The sequence below is a fragment of the Dreissena polymorpha genome, chromosome 15 (genome assembly GCF_020536995.1).
Source record: "Dreissena polymorpha isolate Duluth1 chromosome 15, UMN_Dpol_1.0, whole genome shotgun sequence".
Taxonomy (NCBI): Eukaryota; Metazoa; Mollusca; class Bivalvia; order Myida; family Dreissenidae; genus Dreissena; species Dreissena polymorpha.
The window spans coordinates 51138721-51165450 of NC_068369.1; the positions used below are offsets into that span (position 1 = coordinate 51138721).

The 26730-nt window shown below is 36.3% G+C and overlaps 1 protein-coding gene across 5 annotated transcripts in view; it reads right to left on the minus strand.

Annotated features, from left to right (window-relative positions):
- The window catches only part of LOC127859526 (D-ribitol-5-phosphate cytidylyltransferase-like), a 204189-nt gene extending 190158 nt beyond the window's left edge, over positions 1-14031 (minus strand). For all 5 annotated transcript variants that reach the window (XM_052397033.1, XM_052397037.1, XM_052397035.1 and 2 more), the window contains exons 1-9: positions 13796-14031; positions 13360-13529; positions 12490-12647; positions 11613-11713; positions 10872-11021; positions 6858-6962; positions 2289-2334; positions 1560-1666; positions 8-268 (exon numbers count right to left, since the gene is read on the minus strand). In XM_052397033.1, the coding sequence (XP_052252993.1) occupies positions 8-268; positions 1560-1666; positions 2289-2334; positions 6858-6962; positions 10872-11021; positions 11613-11713; positions 12490-12647; positions 13360-13499 (1068 nt within the window). In that variant the 5' untranslated portion in view covers positions 13500-13529; positions 13796-14031. The remainder of the gene's footprint in view (positions 1-7; positions 269-1559; positions 1667-2288; positions 2335-6857; positions 6963-10871; positions 11022-11612; positions 11714-12489; positions 12648-13359; positions 13530-13795) is intronic.
- Between the last annotated feature and the right edge of the window lie 12699 nt (positions 14032-26730).

Consider the following 26730-nt stretch of genomic DNA (forward strand, 5'->3'; position numbering starts at 1 on the left):
AGTGTACCTGGCAAACTACTCCATACCAAAGCACGCTACACTGGTCTTTAGACAATTTTGCGATGGTTTCACGAAATTCTCTCTCCGTTTCGGTATCCCAAAGATTTCCAGCATACACGTGAATCACACATGGCTTGACTATTTCATATTTGTTTCTTCTGTGGCAGTCGCAGACCTCTTGTGACATGGTTTCAAGCATTGTCGTAATGTCAGATTTTTCTGTGTGCACAAACACGTAGGTGTTGAAATCCGATGACACCTCACTGACCTATATAAAACAACAGTTGATAAACTAATAATTTGGGTTAAAGAATAAAACTGGCGACAATGTCAGGTAGTTTGTTTTAAAAACAGTGGACCTTCCAGGTTTGTATCATTTTAGTTAAGATTTGATGATGCGGGAGAGTTACGGGCCTTGATCAACGATCACGCACAAAGATTACAAATTCATGTGTTAAGTTTTAGTTGAATACATGTTTAGTTAACAATGATATAGATTTGTTGCAACGTCATGTGACCAAATGTTAAACAGCTGGAGACAACTCGACTGAAGAAGTATTTTTGGAAAAATAAAGAGCCCAAACTTTGCAATTCCTATTGCAAAATTTGGTTATATTGGAAGCAACACCATTATCATGAATTTTGTGAAGATTGGTTTAAAACTATTTGACCTCTGATGCTTAAACAAAGACCACAATGACTGGTCACGAGATCAACAAAAATTGCAAACCTTTATACCCTTCTACATCAGATAGCTGGGATTGATTAAAGTATCTTATGTTCCTTCTGTTATTTCTGGCAGATGTAATACTTTGTTACACATAATGCAACAAAACAATTATTGTCTCAGAATGCTATCTGTAGAAAAATGTTTGCTTCCTCTACATTCACACTTTACATGTTGTACCAGTATCAAAAACCTACGGCATGTCATCATCTACATAAAATTCATGAACATGAAGATTTTCTTCTTTTTTTGGTCAAGTAAGATAATCACCTCAGTTGCCCTGGTAATTTCACCAGTTATGGCCGTTGGTTTATAGCAGTTGATAGATTTCACAACTTATGGCCCTTGGTTTATAGTAGTGGATAGATTTCATGACTTATGGCCCTTGGTTTATGGAAGTGGACAGATTCAACAACTTATGGCCCTTGGTTTATGGCAGTGGATAGATTTCACAACTTATGGCCCTTGGTTTATGGCAGTGGATAGATTCAACAACTTGTGGCCGTTGATTTATGACAGAGGATAGCTTTCACGACTTATGGCCCTTGGTTTATGGTAGTGGATAGATTTTATGACTTATGGCCCTTGGTTTATAGTAGTGGATATAATTCACGACTTATGTCCCTTGGTTTATAGTAGTGGAAAGATTTCACGACTTATGGCCCTTGGTTTATGACAGTGGATAGATTTGACGAGTAAGGCCTTTGGTTTATGGGAGTGGATAAATTTCACGACTTATGGCCCTTGGTTTATGGCAGTTGATAGATTTCACAAGTTATGGCCCTTGGTTTTATTCTTTCATATCATACACTTAAATGTGGTTACTGCATACCCGTTTGCAGGAGAGGCCTTTTTCTGAGATATGATGTTCCAAACACTGCAGGACAGTTTCACTGGCACTGCCTGTTACTGACTGAATGCACACGCAAATACCTGTCTCTGAATACAAAAAACCCACATACAACAGGAGAACTTTCTATGCAAAATTAATGATTTTTTAAAAACTATTTCTCAAATATTAAAAACATTAAAAAACGTTTTAATCAATGTACTTGGTTTGTAGGTTTAATCTGGTAATATTGGAAGCAAGAATGATAAGAAAAACACACACAAAACATGGTTATGATCATGACAAATTCGATTATATAAAATCTATAAAAAAAATCTTCGAAAATCTAAAGTAAGGTTGGAGACTGTTATTAATACTTTAATGCAAATATATTGTACAATTAAAATTATGATTATAAACAACCAGAAACAGACACACAGGAATTTAGCCTCATAAATATCATCAATAATTATGAGCTGAGCTCTGTGAAAAGGGTGTTTAATGCATTTGCATAAAGTGTCGTCACAGATTAGCCTGTGCGCTGACACTTTTCGCTTTTATGGTATTTTTCCATTTACAAAAAGTCTCTTCTTAGCAAAAATCAAGTTAAGGCAGAAAGTGTCATCCCTGATTAGTCTGTGCAGACTGCACAGGCTTATTTGGGACGACACTCTACAAACATGCATTAAACCCCTTTTTCACATAGCACAGCTCATATATTTTTTAATTCACCTTTCATAATGCCTTCAGCTGCGTAGAGATCTTTTTTGTATGTAATCTGCAACATACAGAAGTTTTTCTTATTTAAAAATTCAAAAATCATATCCGATTATTGCAATGATTTTTCTAATTTAAAAATATGACAACAGGAATCATAGATTCAGAAATGTTAACGGTGAGTCTTTCTCATTGAATTATTAAAGACATGGACTCTCATTCATTCTTTTTAACGGGGAGGCGGAAAACTACAACGGGCGAGGCATGGCATGGTATTGCGCAAGGGGGGGTTAGAGGGTTAGGGTTTGGGTTAGTGTTAGGGGTCGGGTTAGGGTTTGGGTTAGCCTAAACCCAACCCTAACCCTAACCCGACCCCTAATCCTAACCCTTACCCTAACCCTTTTTTGGGGTTATCACCCCTGACCATGCCTCGCCCGTTGTAGTTTTCCGCCTCCCTTTTTAAAGGGACCTATCCACAGATTTTTGCATGTATTGAAGTTTGTCATAAAATGTTTTAAATTGATAAATGTAAGCATTGGAACTACATAACTTCAGTAAAAAAACAAGAAGAAAATTTAATTATAAAGAAGGAACAAAAGTAATCCTCATCTGGGCTCAAACCACTGACCCTTGGAGTATAAGTCGAGCACTTTAACCACTCCGCCAACTGTGCTAACACAGCGAGAGATGCATTTTATACTTTACATAAGCAATCCTCATAGTGTCACAAAATAAATGATAACAAGATGTGTTTGTGAAACACAATTTCCCCCTATATGATGTTTGACCTTGAAGGATGACCTTGACCTTGTGAAGGATGACCTTGACCTTGACCTTTCACCACTCAAAATGTGCAGCTCCATGAGATACACATGCATGCCAAATATCAAGTTGCTATCTTCAATATTGCAAAAGTATTCATAAAATAAGTGATTTGGGCCACATATATTTGACCTCTGACCTTGAAGGATGACCTTGACCTTGACCTTTCACCACTCAAAATGTGCAGCTCCATGAGATGCACATGCATGCCAAATATCAAGTTGCTATCTTCAATATTGCAAAAGTATTTATAAAATAAGCGATTTGGGCCACATATATTTGACCTCTGACCTTGAAGGATGACCTTGACCTTTCACTACTCAAAATGTGCAGCTCCATGAGATACACATGCATGCCAAATATCAAGTTGCTATCTTAAATATTGCAAAAGTATTCATAAAATGAGCGATTTTGGCCACATATATTTGACCTCTGAACTTGAAGGATGACCTTGACCTTGAACTTTCACCACTCAAAATATGCAGCTTCATGAGATACACATGCATGCCAAATATGAAGTTGCTATCTTCAATATAACAAAAGTTATTGCAAAATATTAAAGTTGGCGCAAACAGACCAACAGACAGACCAACAGACCAACAGACAGACAGGGCAAAAACAATATGTCCCCCACTACTATAGTGGGGGACATAAAAATAGAACTCTCCAAATTATTCAATGTCTTCGCGTTTGTAAACCTTTATAATTTTCAGGTTTTTACATCGTCAAAAAATGCATATAATGGCTATTTTAGAGCATGGTAAATGTTCAGTAGTATTGTTTCCTTGCAAACATCATAGTTACAACAAAAATTTGCAAATCTGAAACAATTCATTTACAATTGTGTCAATTTACCAAACAAGAGGGCCTGAAAGACCCAAAGTCGCTCACCTGAGATTCAAAGGAACTGACCTGTTCTGTGCAGCCCAAGATGTCATTAGAACAAAATGTTCTTACCGACTTTCATGACTTGTGAACACCCTGGCAGCCACCTTTTTCAACAGACCAGAACCATTTTCATACACATCCAAGATATCATTTAAACAAATAAACTGACACAGTTTCATGAAGATTCATAAGTCCATATAAGGAAAAATGCCCAGCCCACTGGTGGCCATGTTTTTAAAGCAACTGGAACCACTTTCGATCTTGTCCAAAATATCATTGGGACAAATCTTCTGACAAAGTTTCATGATGAACGTACAATAAATACGGCTTCTAGAGTGTTAACAAGGTTTAACTATAGCTATATAAGGAAAAATGCCACGCCCCCTTGGCGGCCATGTTTTTCAACCAACCGGTACCATTTTCGAACTCATCCAAGACATCACTGGGACAAATTATCTGACCAAGTTTCATGATGATCAGACAATAAATGTGGCCTCTAGAGTGTTAACAAGGTTTTACAAAAGCATGATATATAGCCATATTAGGAAAAATGCCCCGCCCCCTGGTGGCCATGTTTTTTAAGCAACCGAAACCATTTTCGAACATATCCAAGATATCATTAGGAAAAATCTTCTGACCAAGTTTCATGAAGAGCGGAAAATAAATGTGGCCTCTAGAGTGTTAACAAGGTTTTACTATATGATAGCCATATGAGGAAAAATGCCCCGCCCCCTGGTGGCCATGTTTTTCAACCAACGGGCATCATTTTTTAACTTGTCCAAGATATAATTGGGATGAATCTTCTGACCAAGTTTCATGAAGATCGGACAACAAATGTGGACTCTAGAGTGTTAACAAGATTTTACTATAGCCATATACAGTCATATAAGGAAAAAAGCCCCACCCCTTGGCAGCCATGTTTTTCAAGCAAACGTGACCATTTTCGAACTCATCCAAGATATCATTGAGACCAATCTTCTGACTAAATTTCATGAAGATTGGACAATAAATATGGTCTCTAGAGTGTTAACAAGGTTTTACAATAGCCATATAAGGAAAACTGCCCCGCCCCCTGGCAGCCTTGTTTTTTCACTGATCTGCACCATTTTCAAACTCGTCCGAGATATCAATGAAACCAATGTTTTGACCAAGTTTCATGATGATTGGGCAAAAATTGTGACTTCTAGAGTGTTCACAAGGTTTCTCTATAGCCATATAAGGAATACTGCCCCGCCCCCTGGCAGCCATGTTTTTCAACTGACCGGAACCATTTTTGAACACAACCAACATATCATTTAGACAAACATTTTGACAAAATTACATGAAGATTGTGCATCAAATGTGACTTCTACAGTGTTTACAAGGTTTTTCTTTTTTTTGACCTAGTGACCAACTTTTTGACCCAGTTTCGAATTCAGTCGAGGTATCAATGGGACAAATGTTCTGACCAAAATTCATGAAGATCAGACAATAAATGTGACCTCTAGAGTGTTCACAAGGCAAAATGTTGACGGAGCACGACGGACGACGCACAACGGACAAAAGGCGATCACAAAAGCTCACCATGAGCACGTTGTGCTCAGGTGAGCTAAAGAGTGAAAATGTCCCTTTAAAGACATGGACAGTCATTCATTTTGTTTAACTAAATATAAACAATTGAATACAGTGGCACAGGAGACTGAAGAATTTTATGTACAGTAAAACTGCGATAACTCGAGGTTGCACGGGACTGACCTCGATGCTCGAGTAATCGCAGGTTTCGAGTAATCCATGGTATTATTTGTTTTCACTGTTTCGGTTGGTGATGCTTAACTTTTGACCGCAAATGCTTTATTTACATGTAAGACGGTGCTTGGAAAGGAAAAGGCTTTGTAAAAATGGCTTAACGTTACAGTATACTAAACTAAACAATTAGAATTATCGTTCACTCATTTAATTTAATCAACAATACACACATAACACATATAAAATAAAAAATATTCAAACAATATTCAATGAACATGTAGCATATTTATAATAGCACACAAAGTACGTACATGAGCATGAAAAAAAACTCAAAACAAAATGATCACTCAAGATCTACAGTTTGTATTTAATTTATATTCAGTCAGCCTGTGTTGTGCAAAGTCTACGATCGAAGACTGTCGCAACCAATTAGCTTCTCGGAACTGATGGCGTAAGATGTTTTACGATAGAGAACAGAGCATATGTAGTTCCCGGTCTGTGCATCTCAAAGCATGACAATTTGCAGTGTTTCTCAAATGCGACGTATAACTTCACACCTAATCAAGCGTTTTTTGTCTGCTTGATTGCGCTGTTTTCACAACTCGAATCTTTTTAGCACCGCCCAGACGAGAAAGTGTCTTCGAATAATTGCCAGTTAATTAGGTGTGAAATGCCTTTCAGGGACCAGCACACATCCTCGAGTTATCGAAATTCACATGTTTGAGTTATTGCGGGTATTTTTATATAGAAATTAAAGGAAAATGTTAGGGACTTCCTTTAAAGCTCGAGTAATTGCCAGTTTTCGAGAAATCGCCAGCTCGAGTTATTGCAATTCTAATGTACTTGAAACTTATGGACAAGCATTATCATCCATCCATTGTGCAGACTTTTTGTAAAGATACAATGACAAGTAATTGTATTTGTGTGAAAATGAGAATTTGAAAAGAAATTTATTTTATGCTTTCCGGTGGTTTATAGTAAAATATCAGTGAAATAAAACTGATAATCCAGCGAATCAAACAAATATCCTCTATTGTATTTAAGTGAAAATGTGAAAAGTAAAAATGAGCCTCATTCTGAGAAAAGTGTCGTACCAGTGATGATTTTCATCAGATTGGATATTATCACCATAGCAACCAACGATCATACCTTCCATAGACTGTCCGGTCCAGGAATCAATTTTGCCGGGGTTTGGCAGTGTTTGAGGGCCAGGAATAGACACTCTGTACCAAAGTTGAGGTCATTCTCATCAGCCTGGGGATAACAGTCAAATGAGAACTGACAGATAGATTTACACATTGTATATGGTTTGCTCATTAACAAATATTAAGTTATTGGAAGTTTTTTTAAAAGACAGCCTAAGTTATTCAAGTATTTTAGATAAAGAAAGTTAATAATCATAAAAAACAAATATAAGTCAAAACATTTCATCCATTACATCCCTTACAAATAGCTTTGTGAACAAAAATCCAACCCAGACAAATGCCACCTGAAGTTCGCCACATTTGCCCATGTTAACATAAACCTCCCTGGATACTGGCCCTCTGTGCAATAAAAAAATTATCATTGACATATTTCTGGGTATAATGAATATTGCATCGTAATGAATAATGACCACCTCTGCCTTCTATTGAAAATACTCTCCTTGGGGTGCAATACCCCTAAACTGCCTATATATTTATATAATGCCCACCTAGATTAACAATTTGACTGGGTAGCATTATCTGGGAAGGCATATGTTCGACATTCATACACATCAATTTGAAAACCATGGCAACAATTTAATTTAAACCTATTTATTTTAGCTTGATTGCATCAAAAGCCTAAGGCTTATTTGAAACACTCTCGAGTCTGTTTCCTGGGAATAGAACTAGTACTTATAGTCTATGGGGGAAGGCTCCCACAGTGGAGATCGAACCCATGACCTCCCAGTCGCTAAGAGTCACCATATCCACTTCGCCTTGGCGACCATCTGTTTTCTCAAAAAATTGAGTGTTCATCCTGGGCTTAGTACAACAAACATACTTATGTAATTATTCTGACTAGCCATTGATTTTTTCCTCAATTTGTGAGATGATTTTGATCATCATCAGTGTTGGACACTAACTCATCTGAGTAAGGAGTCCAAGGACTCCGAACTTTTGAAATTTAGGAGTCCAACAATTAAAACACTTTTTTATATCATATTTTTGGCTAATAACATAGGTCAATCCATGAAATGTTAAAATTTTAGTGTATATTTGTATTCAGATCGAAGTTGTAACTGACTGCTGTTCAAATTTATTATATCACATTGCAAAATATTCAACACATTCCACTCCAGTAATATTTAAGCAAATAATTTACTTAATCATTGCAAGATTTCAATATATACTATTTTCTTTTATGTATTATGATTGCTTGTTTAACCTCGACATAAGGGTTAAAAATATTCTCTGAGCCTTCTGTTTTGTTAGTGTCATAATTAATAAATCACATCGTAAGGGTGGAACAACCCTATGCTTCTCATGGCTTTAAATATATTCTTTATAATATTTCCAAGAAATTGGAAATTGTAAAACACAATATAATTTTAATTTTATATTAATTTCATCATTGGGTTTTTACACCATAAAAACATGTTCAGACAATATTTTGCATGCAAAGCACAATTTCCACAAGAAAAACACCCTGTTGCCATCATCAGTCTCTTCAGTAACATGCCATGATTTTATCGTGGAGGAGTACACGGTAGGAACTGATTAGTGTGGTTGGTATGACAATGCCTACAAACTGCAAAAAAACACTGAAATCATCAATCGATAGTGACACGGGTCATTCATGCTCAAATGATTCACAGTACCTTGGTGCCATAAAACGTACACTGTGTAAACAAATTTTGGCATTGTGATGATTTTTATAGTAATGAGAAAACTGTTTGGAGATGCTAGTTTAATACAGCAAAAATATCAGTGAAAGAAAAAACGGCCAAAATCATTTCATACTTTGCATGTTCCCCTATTACTACACGCACGGACAGTGACAGGGAACCAAAATAAATAATTTCAGAATCTTTTGTTTTTGTCCATGTGTTCAAGCAGAATGATTTGTGGCAGATTTTTTGGATCCGCAAAAGTTCAGACATTCTTATCTTGAGAAACAAATAAGGAAATCAGCTGATTTTTTTATCTTATTCAAAGATGATTTCACAAGAGTCTGACGGGCTCCCTTGATGCAAAAACAAGAAGTCTGAGTCTCATTTTAAGGAGTCTCGGACTCCCGGACTCCTGTTAGTGTCTAACACTGATCATGCTAAATTTGGTGTTCACACAAGTGTGTTGTTTTTTGCTTCTGACTCAATCCTCAGATAGATGATGACTATGTGGATATCATTATAGCTGAGATTTATTAATACGCAGACTGACATTCTCAATGCTCAATAGCTAAGAGGAAACTCAAATCTCATCATCGGAGTTGTGCTCAAAAAATTAAGAATGATACTAAGCCTTTTACAAGGGCTGTTTGTAAAAGATGCATGCCCCCCATATGGGCTGTCCGTTGTAGTGGTAGCCATTGTGTGAATACATTTTTTGTCACTGTGACCTTGACCTTGGATCCAGTGACCTGAAAGTCAATAGGGGTCATCTGCAAGTCATAGTCAATGTACCTATGAAGTTTCATGATCCTAGGCATAAGCGTTCTTGAGTTATCATCGAGAAACCATTTTACTGTTTCGGGTCACTGTGACCTTGACCTCTGACCTAGTGACCTGAAAATCATTAGGGGTCATCTGCGAGTCATGATCAATATATCTATGAAGTTTCATGATCCAAGGCATAAGTGTTCTTGAGTTATCATCCGGAAACAATTTTACTGTTTCAGGTCACTGTGACCTTGCCCTTTGACAAAGTGACCTGAAAATCAATATGGGTCATTTGCCAGTCATGATCAATGTACCTATTAAGTTTTATGATCCAAGGCGTAAGCGTTCTTGAGTTATCATTCGGAAACCATTTTACTATTTCAAGTCACCATGACCTTGACCTTCGACCTAGTGACCTCAAAATCAATAGGGGTCATCTGCGAGTCATGATCAATATACCTATGAAGTCTCATGATCCTAGGCATATGTGTTCTTGAGTTATCATCCAAAAACTGTTTTCCTATTTCGGGTCACCGTGACCTTGACCTTTGACCTAGTGACCTCAAAATCAATAAAGGTCATCTGCAAGTCATGTTCAATCTACCTATGAAGTTTCATGATCCTATGCGTATGCGTTCTTGAGTTATCATCCGAAAACCATTTTACAATTTTGGGTCACTGTGACCTTGACCTTTGACCTAGTGACCTCAAAATCAATAGGGGTCATCTGCGAGTCTTGATCAATCTACCTATGAAGTTTCATGATCCTAGGCGTATGCGTTCTTGAGTTATCATCCGAAAACCATTTTACTTTTTCGGGTCACTGTAACCTTGACCTTTGACCTAGTCACCTCAAAATCAATAGGGGTCATCTGCGAGTTGTGATCAATCTACCTATGAAGTTTCATGATCTTAGGCGTATGGGTTCTTGAGTTATCATCTGAAAACCATTTTACTATTTTGGGTTACCGTGACCTTTGACCTAGTGACCTCTAAATCAATAGGGGTCATCTGCCAGTCATGATCAATCTACCTATGAAGTTTCATGATCCTAGGCGTATGCGTTCTTGAGTTATCATCCGAAAACCGTTTTACTATTTCGGGTCACCATGACCTTGACCTTTGACCTAGTGACCTCAAAATTAATAGGGGTCATCTGCGAGTTATGATCAATGTACCTATGAAGTTTCATGATCCTAGGCCTAAGTGTTCTTGAGTTATCATCCGAAAACCATCTGGTGGACCGACATACGGACCAACATGTGCAAAACAATATACCCCCTCTTCTTCGAAGTGGGGCATAAAAATGTATAGAGGTTGCCATGGTGTAATGGATTAGGTGTCGGCCTATCAACCATGGGTCACAGATTTGATCCCCACTGTGGAATGGTTCTTAAGATCTCTCCCAAAGACACCAAGTACTGGTTCTAGGCCCAGGAAAAGTACTCCATAGCATTTAAATAAGCCTGGGGCTTTCAATGCAATCAAGCTCAAATAAATAAGTTTTAACTATATTAAACTAAAATTTGTATAACACTGACTTTTTCATAGGCCTCCTTGATAACCCCATACTTGAATGCTTGTGGCATCTCACTGGCACGGTACAGGTTCCTGTCAAGGGATGCCGTCAACATGTCGTTTTCGTCACCTTGTATTACTGTGGAAACCAGAGGGCGTGTCACACCTGCTGCCTAGCAACCACAGAAGATTATTAAGTTATTAGCGCCGCTCTGAGAAAAGGGGTTAAATGTATGTGCGTAAAGTGTTGTTCGAGATTAGCCTCTCCAGTCAACACAGGCTAATCAGGGACAAAACTTTCTACTTTAATGATATTTTTCGTTGAAAGAGTATCTTCTCAGCAATTTTTTTTTGAAAACAAACTACATAAAAAGCATTTTCAGTTGCACGTTTTTTTACAAACTGCATCTGAATGACATGGCATGAGTTTTTTTTACCAAAGCAGTTAAAACTTATAAATTTACTTATACTTAAAAATATGAAACACATAAATATTTAAAAGGTTTTAAATAACAAAGCTTGAAAACAAATACAACTTTCATTTTCTAGCATCATAGGTATATGATTTTCATTCACTGCTGTATTTCTGAACAAATGGATCTATCCCATGAAAAAAATGATGTACCCCATCATCAAATGGACTTAACAAATGAACAAATGGATGTACCTCATGATAAAATGGACTAAGCCCATGACCAAATGAACTAACCCCATGAACAAATAGACCTACCCCAGGGACTTACAACTTGAACAAATGGACTTACCCCATAAACAAATGCATTTTTAACGATGGTCTTGACAACTTCTTCATCAACAAATGGTCTCACTACATCGTGAATGACCACGACATCTGGTACAGGCTGGACTTAAGTAAAGATAAAATTCATGGTGTTAATGCACAAGGCACGGAACCACGGAATAAAATATAGAACTCAGAGCTACCATTTTCAAAATTGACCATAAAGAGTTGGTCCTGGTTCTGGGAAAACTTTCATTTGTTTAATGCATGTGCTTAATTGAAGTGTGATCTCCAACTGTCTGTGCACTACACAAACAATAAAAATGACAACTCTAACTCCTTTTTCAAAGATGCATGTAACAGTTCAGGTTTTTTTTCCACTTTTTGGGAAGATAGCCCATGGCTTTGGAATTGGGAATTTTATCGGCATTTTAATGAAATTGGGAAAATAAATTTCGTAGCAAGAAAAGTCCACTGATTAGGGAAATACTAAATTTGATATAACTTTTTATAATCATTCAAATTAAAAGAACAAAATCATATAATACTTTGTAAGATGAAATTGAATTAAAATTGAGATAAAATACACATTAGACTTCTTTCTAAAAAAAAAAAAAAATGTTTTTTTTTTGAAATTGGGAATTTTTTGCCACATTTGGGAAAAAAGTATACTTTTTGGGATTGGGAACATAGCCGCATTTCGGCTATAAAATCGGGCCAAAAAAAACCCTGTTACAAAATGATATCTGTGGCAATCAGGTACAATACCTTGGAACTTGCTGAACCTTTTTTCGAACATTAGAATCTACAGTTTACAAACTAATGTTTGAATATATTTGAATAATGAAAAACAAATAATAAAATAACATATAAGTATTCCTTTCCATCCCTAATTTATTTACCATGCAATAATGCTTGAATGCCCTCCCGGATAGATCTATGTCGGGTGTTGCTACCGAGCACAACTTTCACCTTGTCTTTGAAGCAGTCAACCATGGCTGTCACTCTGTCAATGTATTCTGTACTCACTATTATGACAATGTTTTGTATCCAGTCAAACCTGGAAAATAATTTTAAATTAAATAATTTAATCTATAATACATAATTTTAAATATAAAGTCTAACCTGCAAACAAAAACTACTTAAGGGATGTGGTTTTCGTTGTCTTTGTTCACAGGTGGTCTATACTTGCAGGATCGATAAAAACTTTTCAAAATATGCTAGTAGTCTTTTAACAGGTACCTTATCTAAGCATGTGCTATTTTGTGTAAATGTTTGAATACTCAATGCATGTATAATGTTATAAAGGATTGAAACCCAGTTTTGTTTTAATATATTTTGCAATTTCCTTTTGTTTTTATTTATATCTATTTCAACAATCATATACATATATAAAAAACTATTGACATATATATACATGTAATTGTATAAAGAACAAAGCACACAATTTACATAACATAGGAAACATTTATATGTCAAGAACTTACTTGAGAGCCATAATGGTTAATAGCTAAGAACTGCGCACGGAAAGACAATAACTCTCTTTGATCTCATTGATATAACACTTTATCTTTCAAAGAGTCAATCACAATCGACTCCTATTTATCTTTTTAAAAAGATATTTCTTGTTTATATTTTAAGGGTGATGAAGAAAAACTTGCAGCTGTTTGGAAATTTCTTTAGCGGAAGCAAAATTTTCTTAAATGTAGCCAAAAGCTGATTTAATAATGGCAGAGATGTAGCCATGAAAAACCTAACAAAATGCTTTTTACCTGTAAAATGCCATCACTGTGTGAAAAAATATGGGTTTGTCCAGCAGGCAAGCAAACTGCTTCGGAGTCTGACAGCTAAACCTGTCCCCCGTACCACTTGCCGGCAACACAACACCGACAGCAATCTCTGCTGATGCCATCTTGATGGAAAACTGTCTGGATTTCAGTCACTAGTAAGAAATTTGATGATCTTAAATACGGTTTTGATTTATTTACTGTACAATTTTGCAGGGACCATGCAAACAGGTCCCTGATTTTGTAAATGAAATGAAAATACACTTACTTAATAGTGAAATAAAATTCAAAAGTGCTGGAATTTTTTTATTTTAACAGTCATCTGTATTAAAAGTTCATATTGTTTAAGTACTAAATAATCTATAAATACTTAATTAATTGTGCAATATTGTTTTCAAATATACAAAGTGACTGTACTTACATGTTTAGTAATGTGTAGCCTACCATAACTCGCGAAAATGTATTGCATAAATTACTTCAATAAGTTTGAATACCCAATCACACTATTTTTAAAGTTAAATTCGTGAATGAATTGTTCTTTTAAAGATGCTTTTCTAATACTCTTTTGAGGTTAACATTTATTAAAAATACTTTTTTGCAAGCGAAATAACTTTTACGATTTGCTGCGATGACTACAGAGTCATTCCAAATCACAGCGCGTGCAGATTCCCGCCATACGTCAATCGGTTTCAATAAAACACGCATGGTACGTAAGTGTTTGCGTCTTATATACGTCCAGAAAATACAGATACTATACATATTTAGATGTTAAGATTATTGATCGTTTTATTTCTAGAGTCCTAGCAACTTTACAAAGACTATGCATCCCTCTTCGAAAACACAAATTTGAAACTTGTAGCCGGTTATGCGTTGTTCACATACGATTTTTTATATGTGTTTAATTGTAATATATTGATAAAATATGTTACAATTACACTAAATAGGCAAGGATAATTATACTTAAAAGACAAATTTCATAAAATGCAGCAAAGACAAATAAGCAGATTGTCCCGAATTCGCTCCGAGCTGATTGTGACGAAGGTATTCCATACATATTTTCCAATAATGACCGAAACATTCGTCTTTTAGATAGTGTTTGTGTGTTGTATGAATAGATATTGTTGCAGGAATGTAAAATGAACTAAACTAAGATTCACATTGAACATGCATGATTTACAATTTGACTGTACAGACATTTTTGATTCCAGAATTAAATATCTGGCTTATTTCGCATTTTTCGACACATGCTCTTCTTAACTTTTATTATGCCCCCCTTTGAAGAAGAGGGGGTATATTGCTTTGCTCATGTCGGTCGGTCGGTCGGTATGTCGGTCGGTCGGTAGGTCGGTCGGTCCGTCCACCAGGTGGTTGTCGTATGATAACTCAATAACACTTGGGGCTAGGATCATGAAACTTCATAGGTACATTGATCATGACTCGCAGATGACCCCTATTGATTTTGAGGTAACTAGGTCAAAGGTCAAGGTCACGGTGACCCGAAATAGTAAAATGGTTTCCGGATGATAACTCAAGAACGCATACGCTTAGGATCATGAAACTTCATGGGTAGATTGATCATGACTCGCAGATGACCCCTATTGATTTTGAGGTCACTAGGTCAAAGGTCAAGGTCACGGTGACCCGAAATAGTAAAATGGTTTCCGGATGATAACTCAAGAACGCATACGCCTAGGATCATGAAACTTCATGGGTAGATTGATCATGACTCGCAGATGACCCCTATCAATTTTGAGGTCACTAGGTCAAATGTCAAGGTCACGGTGACCCGAAATAGTAAAATGGTTTCCGGATGATTACTCAAGAACCCATACGCCTAGGACCATGAAACTTCATGGGTAGATTGATTATGACTCGCAGATGACCCCTATCAATTTTGAGGTCACTAGGTCAAAGGTCAAGGTCACGGTGACCCGAAATAGTAAAATGGTTTCTGGATGATAACTCAAGAAAGCATACGCCTAGGATCATGAAACTTCATGGGTAGATTGATCATGACTCGCAGATGACCCCTATCAATTTTGAGGTCACTAGGTCAAAGGTCAAGGTCACGGTGACCCGAAATAGTAAAATGGTTTCCGGATGATAACTCAAGAACGCATACGCCTAGGATCATGAAACTTCATGGGTAGATTGATCATGACTTGCAGATGACCCCTATTGTTTTTGAGGTCACTAGGTCAAAGGTCAAGGTCATGGTGACCTGAAATAGTAAAATGGTTTTCGGATGATAACTCAAGAACGCATACGCCTAGGATCATGAAACTTCATAGGTAGATTGATCATGACTCGCAGATGACCCCTATTGATTTTGAGGTCACAAGGTCAAAGGTCAAGGTCACGGTGACCCGAAATAGTAAAATGATTTTCGGATGATTACTCAAGAACGCTTTTGCCTAGGATCATGACACTTCATAGGTACATTGATCGTGACTCGCAGATGACCCCTATTGATTTTCAGGTCACTAGGTCAAAGGTCAAGGTCACAGTGACAAAAATCAGACTCACACAATGGCTGCCACTACAATGGACAGCCCATATGGGGGGCATGCATGTTTTACAAACAGCCCTTGTTTTAATTTGTGGTTATCTCTGCCGTCCGTCCTGGTCACTATCTGATCCTACACTATAAGCACTAGAACCTTGAACATTACACACATGGTAGCTATGAGCATATGTGCGACCCTGCACTATTTGGAATTTTGATCTGACCCTTGGGTCAAAAGTTATGGGGGTTGGGGTGGGGCGGGGTCAGAGATTTTCACTCGTTAACCAGGTTTTCCGAAGGTTTATTAGATTGGGGAATGCGTGCGGGCTGGCTGGCGGGCGGGCAGAACAAGCTTGTCCGGGCCATAACTATGTCGTTCATTGTCATATTTGAAAATCATTTGGCACATTTGTTCACCATCATTGGACGGTGTGTCGCGCGAAATAATTACGTCGATATCTCCAAGGTCAAGGTCACACTTTGAGTTCAAACGTCAAAATTGGCAATAAATGAGCTTGTCTGGGCCATAACTATGTCATTCATTGTGAGATTTTACAATTATTTGGCACATTTGTTCACCATCATGGGACGGTGTGTCGCACGAAAGAATCACGTCAATATCTCCAATGTCAAGGTCACCACAACTTAAAATAGATTTATTTTGAAACAAACTTACAAAGGGGGTTAATTTTGTTTGTTCATTTCAAAAGTTCAGTTTGAGTTGTCTCCCTTAATCAGATTTTTTTTCACAATGAAAACCTGGTTTTGTGACAATTTGTCCCTTTTTTTTTATGTTATTTTACATTAACTTCTTCATTTCTACACCGATTTACTTCAAATTGATACTGAACATCTCTTATGACAATACGGTCAATCTCAACTATGCATGGCCCCATTACCAACCCTGGGGCGCCCCGCCCACATAAACCACGCCCACCCAAAATTGCATTTTACTATAATTTCTTAATTTCTACACCAATTCACTTCAAATTGATACTGAACCTCTCTTATGACAATACGGTCAATCTCAACTATGCATGGCCCCATTACCAACCCGGGGGCGCCCCGCCCACATAGGCCACACCCACCCAAAAATGCCTTTTACTATAATTTCTTCATTTCTACACCGATTCACTTCTAATAGATACTGAACTTCTCTTATGAAAATACGGTCAATCTCAACTATGCATGGCCCCATTACCAACCCTGGGGAGTCCCACCCACATAGGCCACACCCACCCAAAATTGCCTTTTACTATAACTTCATTATTTCTACACCGATTCACTTCTAATTTATACTGAACTTCTCTTATGACAATACGGTCAATCTCAACTATGCATGGCCCCATTACCAACCCTGGGGCGCCCCGCCCACATAGGCCACACCCACCCAAAATTGCCTTTTACTATAATTTCTTCATTTCTACACCGATTCACTTCTAATTGATACTGTACTTCTCTTATGACAATACGGTCAATCTCAACTATGCATGGCCCCATTACCAACCCTGGGGAGTCCCACCCACATAGGCCACACCCACCCAAAATTGCGTTTTACTATAATTTCTTCATTTCTACACCCACTCACTTCTACTTGATACTGAACTTCTCTTATGACAATACAGTCAATCTCAACTATGCATGGCCCCATTACCAACCCTGGGGCGCCCCGCCCACATAGGCCACACCCGCCCAAAATTGCCTATTACTATGACTTCTTCATTTCTACACTGATTCACTTCTAATTGATACTGAACTTCACTTCTAATTGATACTGAACTTCTCTTATGACAATACGGTCAATCTCAACTATGCATGGCCCCATTACCAACCCTGGGGCGCCCCTGGGTCAAACATGCGGCGTGGGGATACGCATGGCTATAGAGTAACCTTGTGAACACTCTAGAAGTCAAAATTTTTGCCCAATCATCCTGAAACTGGGTCAAAACATTGGTTAATTGATATCTCGGACAAGTTCAAAAATATTCCAGATCGGTGAAAAAACATGGATGCCAGGGGGCGGGGCAGTTTTCTCTAAGTGTATATAGTGAAAACATGTGAACACTCTAGAAATAACATTTTCGGTCATTAATAATCATCACAAAATTTTGGCAGAACATGTGTTTTCTGGAAATGACAGTTGACTTCGAAAATGGTCCAGATTGGTGGAAAAACATGGCCGCCAGGGGGTGGGGCTGTTTTCTCTATATGTATATAGTGAAAACATGTCTAGTTGTGATAAGCCATAATGTTAAAGAAAGATAACCTGTACATACTTTCTAATAGTAAACTTCCTTGTATAAACCTGGGACTTCTTTCATAAAGTGTGGTGTACATTAAGACAGTAGTTTGCATGCAATTTAATAAACTTATGTCATAAAATAACTGTACATGTACTAATGCACTGTAGAGCCTTATCCGTGATGTTTATACTGATAAGCCAATTAAAGGTGCCTTTTCACAGATTTTGGCATTTTTTAACTTATTCATTAAATGCTTTATATCGATAAATGTAAACATTGGATCGTAAAAGCTCCAGTAAAAAATCAAGAATAAAATTAAAAAAAGGAAAAGAACATTGCCCGGACCAGGTATCGAACCAGTGACCCCTGGAGTCCTGCCAGAGTCCTGAAGTAAAAACGCTTTAGCCTACTGAGCTATTCCGCCGAGTATACTTACGGGATGTATTTTATACCTTATATAAGCAATCTTCGTAGTTTCACAAAATTTAACGACAAAAACAGAACTCTCCAAATTATTCAATCGTTTCGCGTTGCAACGCTTTATAATTTTTAGGTTTTAAAATCGTCAAAAGATGCATATAATGGCTATATTAGACCATGGTAAATGTTCAGTATTACTGTTTCCTCACAAATAACATAACTAAAACGAAAATTTGCGAATCTGAAACAACTTTTTTCAATTTTGTCAATTTACCAAAGCGTGAAAAGATCCCTTTAAAGGTAAAAAAAAATGTTTTTTTTTTGAAAATGCAACATTTAGTTAGTTTCCCTATGCAGCTCTATGGCTTAAAACTAGGTAAATATAATATTGACAGCTTGAAAACACTTAGTTATCAATTTTAAAGTATTTGGGAACATAATCAAATACACGAATTTCCCAATTTGAGGTTTTCACGACTCGATTTTTTCCCAATTTCCAGGTTTTCACGACTCAATTTTTTCCCAATTGGACCGGTACGGATACTTTTCCCAATTAGACAATAAAAATCGCTGAACTCGTAACTGTACCATGACACCGGTTCAATTGCCTAAGCGAACAAGACAGAACTACCACAGTTGTTTATAGTAAAACATTGTGAATACTTAAGTCACATGTTTAGTTCAACATTAATGACACTTGCTAATCTTCACACATGGTGACAATCTTTTTGAGCATAATATTTTTTGCTCATGGTGAACTTTTGTGATCACTTTTGGTCAATTGTCTGTCTTCCGTTGTGCGTCATGAATATTTGCCTTGTTAACACTGTAGAGGCCACATTTATTATTGGATGTTCATGAAACTTTGTCGGAAGATTTGTCCCAGTAATATCTTAATCGAGTTTAAAAATGGTTCCAGTCTGTTGAAAAACATTTTCGCCATGGGGCTATTTGTTGTTCATTCTTCATGAAACTTGGTAAGAACATTTGTTCTATTGATATCTTGGGCTGCAAAGAACAGGTCATTTCTTTTTATCTCAGGTGAGTGACTTTGGGCCTCTTGTTTACTTTATAGAAGCAATCCTCGTAGAATCAAAAATTACGACGACAACAACAGAACTCTCCAAATTATGCAATAGTTTCGTGTTGCAACACTTGATAATTTTCAGGTTTTTAAATCGTCAAAAGATGCACATAATGGATATTTGTGAGCAAAAGCAAGGTAAATGCTGTCGTGAGTATTACTGTTTTCTGGCAAGTATCATAACTTCAAGGAAAATTTGAGAATCTGAAATAATTTTTTTTTCAATTTTGTCAATTTCCTAAAATGTGAAAAGGTTTTAAGATGTGTGGTGAGCACCCTATGTCCGTCGTCGTACGTTGTGCGATGTTCGTCGTCATCATGTGACTTGTTACCACTGTGAAAGCCACATTTTTCATACAAAATATGTCAGCATGTTAATCCGTGCGATATAGATCTAGTATCAAATATGCATCTTATACCAGGTCACATGGTCAAATTTTCGAAACAAAACAAACTTAGTCACCAATAATTTCTACATTATGTGTGAGCTCCAGGCAGCTAATACACACTTTGATTGATTGATTTAATAAGGTAAAAATATGAACATCACATAGTTACTGCATAATGCAGACAACATAAAATAAGTCATCACACCAATATACATAGTAAACCATGGAATGCACACACAATACCAAGGATAACACAAAAAAGAGAAAAATGATTTTCACTTATTTCCATTGTGGTCCTTGATATTGGTGGCAGTAACCATGGAAGTCATGTATTAAATATTTAATAATTTATACGTATCAAATATGTACTGTTTAATATACGTATCAAGTATATTACTGATTAAGTTATGAACAAATATTATCACATGTTCATTATATCACAGAAGTTGCTTAAGAAAGTATCACACTGCATATGTAGTTAATAAAACACACTCTTGTAGCACATTAAAAGTTTGAGAATAAATATGAGATAATAAAACACACATTAGTAGCACACTAAAAGTTTAAGAATAACTATGAGATCCTTGCATCATAAAGATCATAAAACTTAAAAATGTATTACAGTTTTTTAAAGAACATAAAATTCATACAAAAAATTGTACTACAGTCAAAACTGACCTAAAGGCCACCTGAATTTACCGGTCACCTGCAGACAACGGTCAGTATGGAATCCCCCCGACGAAAGACACTCTATATTACACTTGAATTTAATGGCCACTTGTCCATAACGGCCAACGGCCACTATATTTCACTCCAAAATTCATGTTTGACCTGAAATCAACTGTCACGCGTCAGTCGTCTCGAGTCGCGAAAATTAAAAACACAGCACATCATGTGTCCGTCTATTTTGCGGTTGAAGCGTCTGATAGTGGTAATTGTCTTTGATATTATAAAAGCGGCTCGTTGCGAGTAAACAAATTATAAGGTGTTGAGAAGGTTTCTTTTCCGGGGATAATTGTGGGGGTATTTTCAAAAAAAAATATGTCAGAGTTTGTGACATGTTTACATTAATTATCGCTTATTAAATGACCGCTAATTAGTACATTGTACTTACAACATTGATTATCGATTTAAAAATAACATTTTCTTACTTGTTTTTAGACTTGTACGGACGTGACGTCATCGGAACGTGACAAGCTTTATTTACTGAATGAACAAGATGCATGAGTAAACAATTATATTAGGGTTGAAAAGAAAATTGCTTTTATTTAACAATATGAAATAAAATCAATAAATAAGATATTTTTCTGTATTATTCAATATACACACGTAAGTTAATTCTGTTATTATGCTTAGTTAACAGCAATGAGCCTTAGTTTTACACTGTATGCACACGACTGGGTGGGGTAACGGCGTCGCAATACTAACAACTGACAAACCATCTTAAAATTGTGATCTGAATTCAACGGTCACCTGTTGACAACGGTCACTTTGGTCATTTTCCTTGAATGACCGCTGAATTTAGGTTTGACTGTATATTAATCTATAAAGACTGTAAAAAATGTTTTTTGATGGCACCCTTGAAATGGTTAGATGTAGTTACATCCCTGATGTTTTGAGGAAGATTGTTCAATAAACTGATACCATTATTGGCGTCGCTCTGGAGAGCGGCGACTAGTATGTAATGCATTTTTTTTTCGCTTATGGGAGGAGCAGTTATTGTACGGATCAATGTATTTATTTTTGTTTTAAGAATATCTTGCATAGTGGTGATTTTTTGTGTAAATTAGTGTAAATAAGTACTGCATTTGTGCCTATTATATTTTTTGCAACATTTATTGCCAATAATGCAAAGTTATTTCTTTTAATTAATAGCTAAACACAGGGACTGGGCACTAATAAAAGATCACAGGGACTGGGCAAATACGGGAACCAGTGAAACTTTAAATAAATAGTCAGCATTTTTGTCTAAAACTTTCAACAGTCGCCATGGTGTTGTGGATGAGGTGTCCGTCTAGCAATGGTGAGTTGGTGGGTTTGATTGCTAAGCGGGGCGCATTTTTTTTTTTATATTATTTATTTTATTTATATATTTATATGTATATATGATATATTTTTAATATATATATATATATATATATATATATATATATATATATATATATATATATATATATATATATATATATATATATATATATATATATATATATATATATATATATATATATATATATATACAGTGCTCCAGCTAGGATTTGAAAAGGGCAGGGTTTTTTTTTTTGTCGAAAGGGCACTTTTGACGCGCAGTATTTTGTCAAAAGGGCACTTTTGACGCGCAGTATTTTGTGAAAAGGGCACGTACGAGCGCACGGGTGTTTCTGGAATGCTTCCTATTGCATGTTTATTGATATGTTATAAATAATTGTTTTATTCCCATTATTATTAAACCATTAAAATATAATGTCTACAATGAGGATTAAAGTAATTACAATGTAATAAGAGATTAATGAATAATCATATGTAAATTAAAAAAAATAATGTTTTTTTATTTTGTGGGGGGAAGGGGGGCAGGGCGGAGGTTCGAGGGGGGCAGGGCGGAGGTTCGGGAGGGCAGGGCGCGGCGCCCTTCGATTTAGTCCTAGCTGGAGCACTGTATATATATATATATATATATATATATATATATATATATATATATATATATATATATATATATAGTTTTTTTTTTTATTATTTTTTTATATATTTTGAATAGAATTTAAAAATACTGCGTTTTAATGCGCGACCTAAATACAACGTTGCACATTTTTATTAAAATTAATGGATGCCGCGTGGTGACAACGTTAATTAAAATTTCTTACATCTCTTAAATATCTTATAAAAAATACACGTGTTTTTATATTAACAAATATATGCAAACAACACATCTATTTTGCATGCATTTTTGTTGTTGTTTATGGTTGTCTATCATAGGCCCTAAGTACTATCCCTACCACATATAATGCGCGCAGCGCGACACGTTTTATTGATTGCAACAACGAGTTGTGATAAAGTAAGCAGCCTCTTATCAAGGAGGAGCTGTGTCCCAGCAACCTGTTTCCCTAGAGTCAATCAAATCTCGGAGTTCTTTTTTAAGAACCACAAATAGAGCGCGAAGCGTGACACGTATTACTATCCAGGTGGTATGGACCCTTTGGTATGGACTTTTTTAGGTGACACTATCAATGCGCATTTTGTGACATGAAGCAGATTTTTTAAAACCTACACAGTTCTGTTTCATTAATGAAAATTGCACACGGATGCCAGTAAAAAAAGGAAACCAATCTTAATCAAATGAACTATGGTATATTTGGGGGTTACAACACAAAATCATAGATAATGGTTACTTGGGGGTTATAACACAACATCATAGATAATGGTTATTTTTGGGTTATAACACAAAATCATAGATAATGGTTATACCAGTATCTTTTTCTATTTTGATTAGAATAATCGGCCAATATATTAGTATTTACAGTAGAAAAAAAATCGTTCCATGTAACTTCATTGAGTGCCTTTTACACTGAAATTTCCGACGCCCTTTGATGCTTTGCATCAATACTTATCTTGTTTGTAAATGTTTTAAAACCAAAACTACCTACTCTTGGTTTGGAAAAACGACCAGAATCTACAAATGTAAAATTTTCAGCAAAATGATCAGATTCTGGCTGAGCTACCATATTGGACCTAGTACAACGATTATGCACGCCAGAAAATGGCTTATTCTGGTGCAAGGCCATTTTTAATCTTATGTACATGACATATTATGATCTGTTCTACTCTTTTTGAAAAAGGCAGCCAAGCTAAATATGAAAACTGTTCTTTACCAACATGAGATCTGTTATCCATATTCAGAACAAACCTTATCAACAGGTTATGTTTGCAAAATTAGGTGCCCCTTATACTAAAATTCAGGCAAAGGGGTTGCTTTGTGCAAAAGAAGACTCTGGGAAATAACTAACACCAGTTTTACCCACAACTCTCATTATGTTTTGGTAAACACAGGTCCATAGGGAAAGAAAGTGCAATGTCGCATATAGGGCAAAATGTGGAATATGGCAGTATTTTACCAAGAGATGATTCAACTTATAATGGTATTGACAATTGAAGGATTCTCTATGTTTTATTATGAGCACACTTTCACAAAGTCTGATAGGGCATCCTTTCAAGGGGCCTTTTCACAGATTTTGGCATGTTTTGAAGTGTGTCATTAAATGCTTTATATTGATAAATGTAGACATCGGATCTAAAAAGCTCAGGTAAAAAATCAAGAATAAAATTAAAAAAAAAGAAAAACAAGTAAACCTTAGTAGGGCTCGAACCAGTGACGTCCTGGAGTAAAAACCAATTAGACCGCTCGGCCATCCTGCCATGTATATACAAGAGGCGTATTTTATACTTAATATAAGCAATCTTCGTAGTTTCACAAAATATAACGAAAACAACAGAACTCTCCAAATTATTTAATCATTTCGCGTTGCCACGCTTTATAATTTTCAGGATTTTAAATCGTCAAAATATGCATATAATGGCTATATTAGACCATGGTAACTGTTTAGTATTACTGTTTCCTCACAAATATAATAACTAAAACGATAATTTGTGAATCTGAAACAACTTTTTTCAATTTTGTCAATTTACCAATACGTGAAAAGATCCCTTTTATAACGGAGTTATGGCCCTTTGTACCTTGAAAAAAATGCTTTTTTGAGTGTCAAATATATAAATATAAACCAAAGCGAATACACCAATTTCCCAATATAAAGACTTTCAGAAGAATTTTCCCGATTTCATTTTGTTCGTGCTAATTTTTCCAAATAATTTTGATATTGTCACTGTACAGAAACATGCTTGGTTTCATGACTTTGATGCTAACCATTCTGTGTGAGTATTTAAGCCATGTTTTGGAAAACTGGGTTGAATTTCAAGATTGTCATTGTCTTATCAGGGAATTTTTTTCCCTGAAATGGTATTTTTAGCTCTACTGCCAAAGGCAAAAGAGCTTATGGGATGGCATGGTGTATGTCTGTCTGTGTGTTAGCCTTTTCTTGTTTATCCGATCAAGTCCACAGTTTTCATCCGATTCTTTTCAAACTTGTTCAGTGTCTTTATATTAATGAGGACTCAAACACTATTGATTTTCAGGTCACTGGGTCTAAGGTCAAGGTCACAGTGACTCGGAATAGTATAATTGTTTCTGGATGATAACTCAAGAATGCTTAGGCATAGGATCATGAAACTTCATAGGTACATTGATCATGATTGGCTGATGACCCCTTTTGATTTTCAGGTCACTAGGTCAAAGGTCAAGGTCACAGGGACTTGAAATAGTAAAATGGTTACTTTTTCTTGTTTATCCGATTAAGTCCACAGTTTTAATCCAATTCTTTTCAAACTTGTTCAGTGTCTTCATATTAATGAGGACTCGAACCCATTGATTTTCAGGTTACTGTGTCAAAGGTCAAGGTCACAGTGACTCGAACTAGTAAAATGGTTTCCAGATGTTAACTCAAGAATGCTTAGGCCTAGGATCATGAAGCTTCATAGGTACATTGATCATGACTGGCTGATGACCCCTATTGATTTTCGGGTCACTTGGTCAAAGGACAAGGTCACAGTGACTCGAAATAGTAAAATGTTTTTTTCTTCTTGTTTATCTGATAAAGTCCACAGTTTTCATCTGATTCTTTTCAAACTTGTTCAGTGACTTCATATTAATGAGGACTCAAACCCTATGATTTTCTGGTCACTGGGTCAAAGGTCAAGTTCACAGTGACTCGAAATTGTAAAATGGTTTCGGGATGATAACTCAAGAATGCTTAGGCCTAGGATCATGAAACTTCATAGGTACAATGATCATGACTGGCAGATGACACCTATTGATTTTCAGGTCACTAGGTCAAAGGTCAAGGTCACAGTGACTCTAAACAGTAAAATGGTTTCTGGATGATAACTCAAGAATGCTTACGCCTGGGATCATGAAACTTCATAGGTACAATGATCATGACTGGCAGATGACCCCTATTCATTTTCAAGTCAAAGGTCAAGGTCACAGTGACTCAAAACAGTAAAATGGTTTCCTGATGATAACTCAAGAATAATAACGCCTAGGATCAAGAAACTTTATAGGTACATTGATCATTACTGGCAGATGACCCCTATTGATTTTCAGGTAACTAGGTGAAAGGTCAAGGTCACAGTGACAAAAAACGTATTCACACAATGGCTGCTACTACAACTGACAGCCCATATCGGGCATGTTTTACAAACAGCCTTTGTTTAAAAAGAGCAATATCGAAGCAATAAGTCCAGAATTACTTCCCCTTGAATATGAGAAAATTTTGAAAATCCCGCTTGTTTACGCAATTAATTCAAAAGTTTTCATCCAAGTATTTCCAAATTTGCACAGTATCTTTATATCAATGAGGACTTCAATGAGAACCCTATTGAATATGAGCAGTATCGGAGAAATAAGTACACAATAATCTCCCCTTGAATTTGAGAAAATTCTCCTTGTTTGGGCGATTAAGTACACAGTTTCCATCTTATTCTTTCCAAACTTGCACAGTGTTTATAGCAGTAGAGTGATTCAGGCCCTCATGGGCCTCTTGTTAGTTTAATTAAAGGATCTCTAGATATTTAGCGAAAGATCCAGTTTAGGTGGAAAGTGTT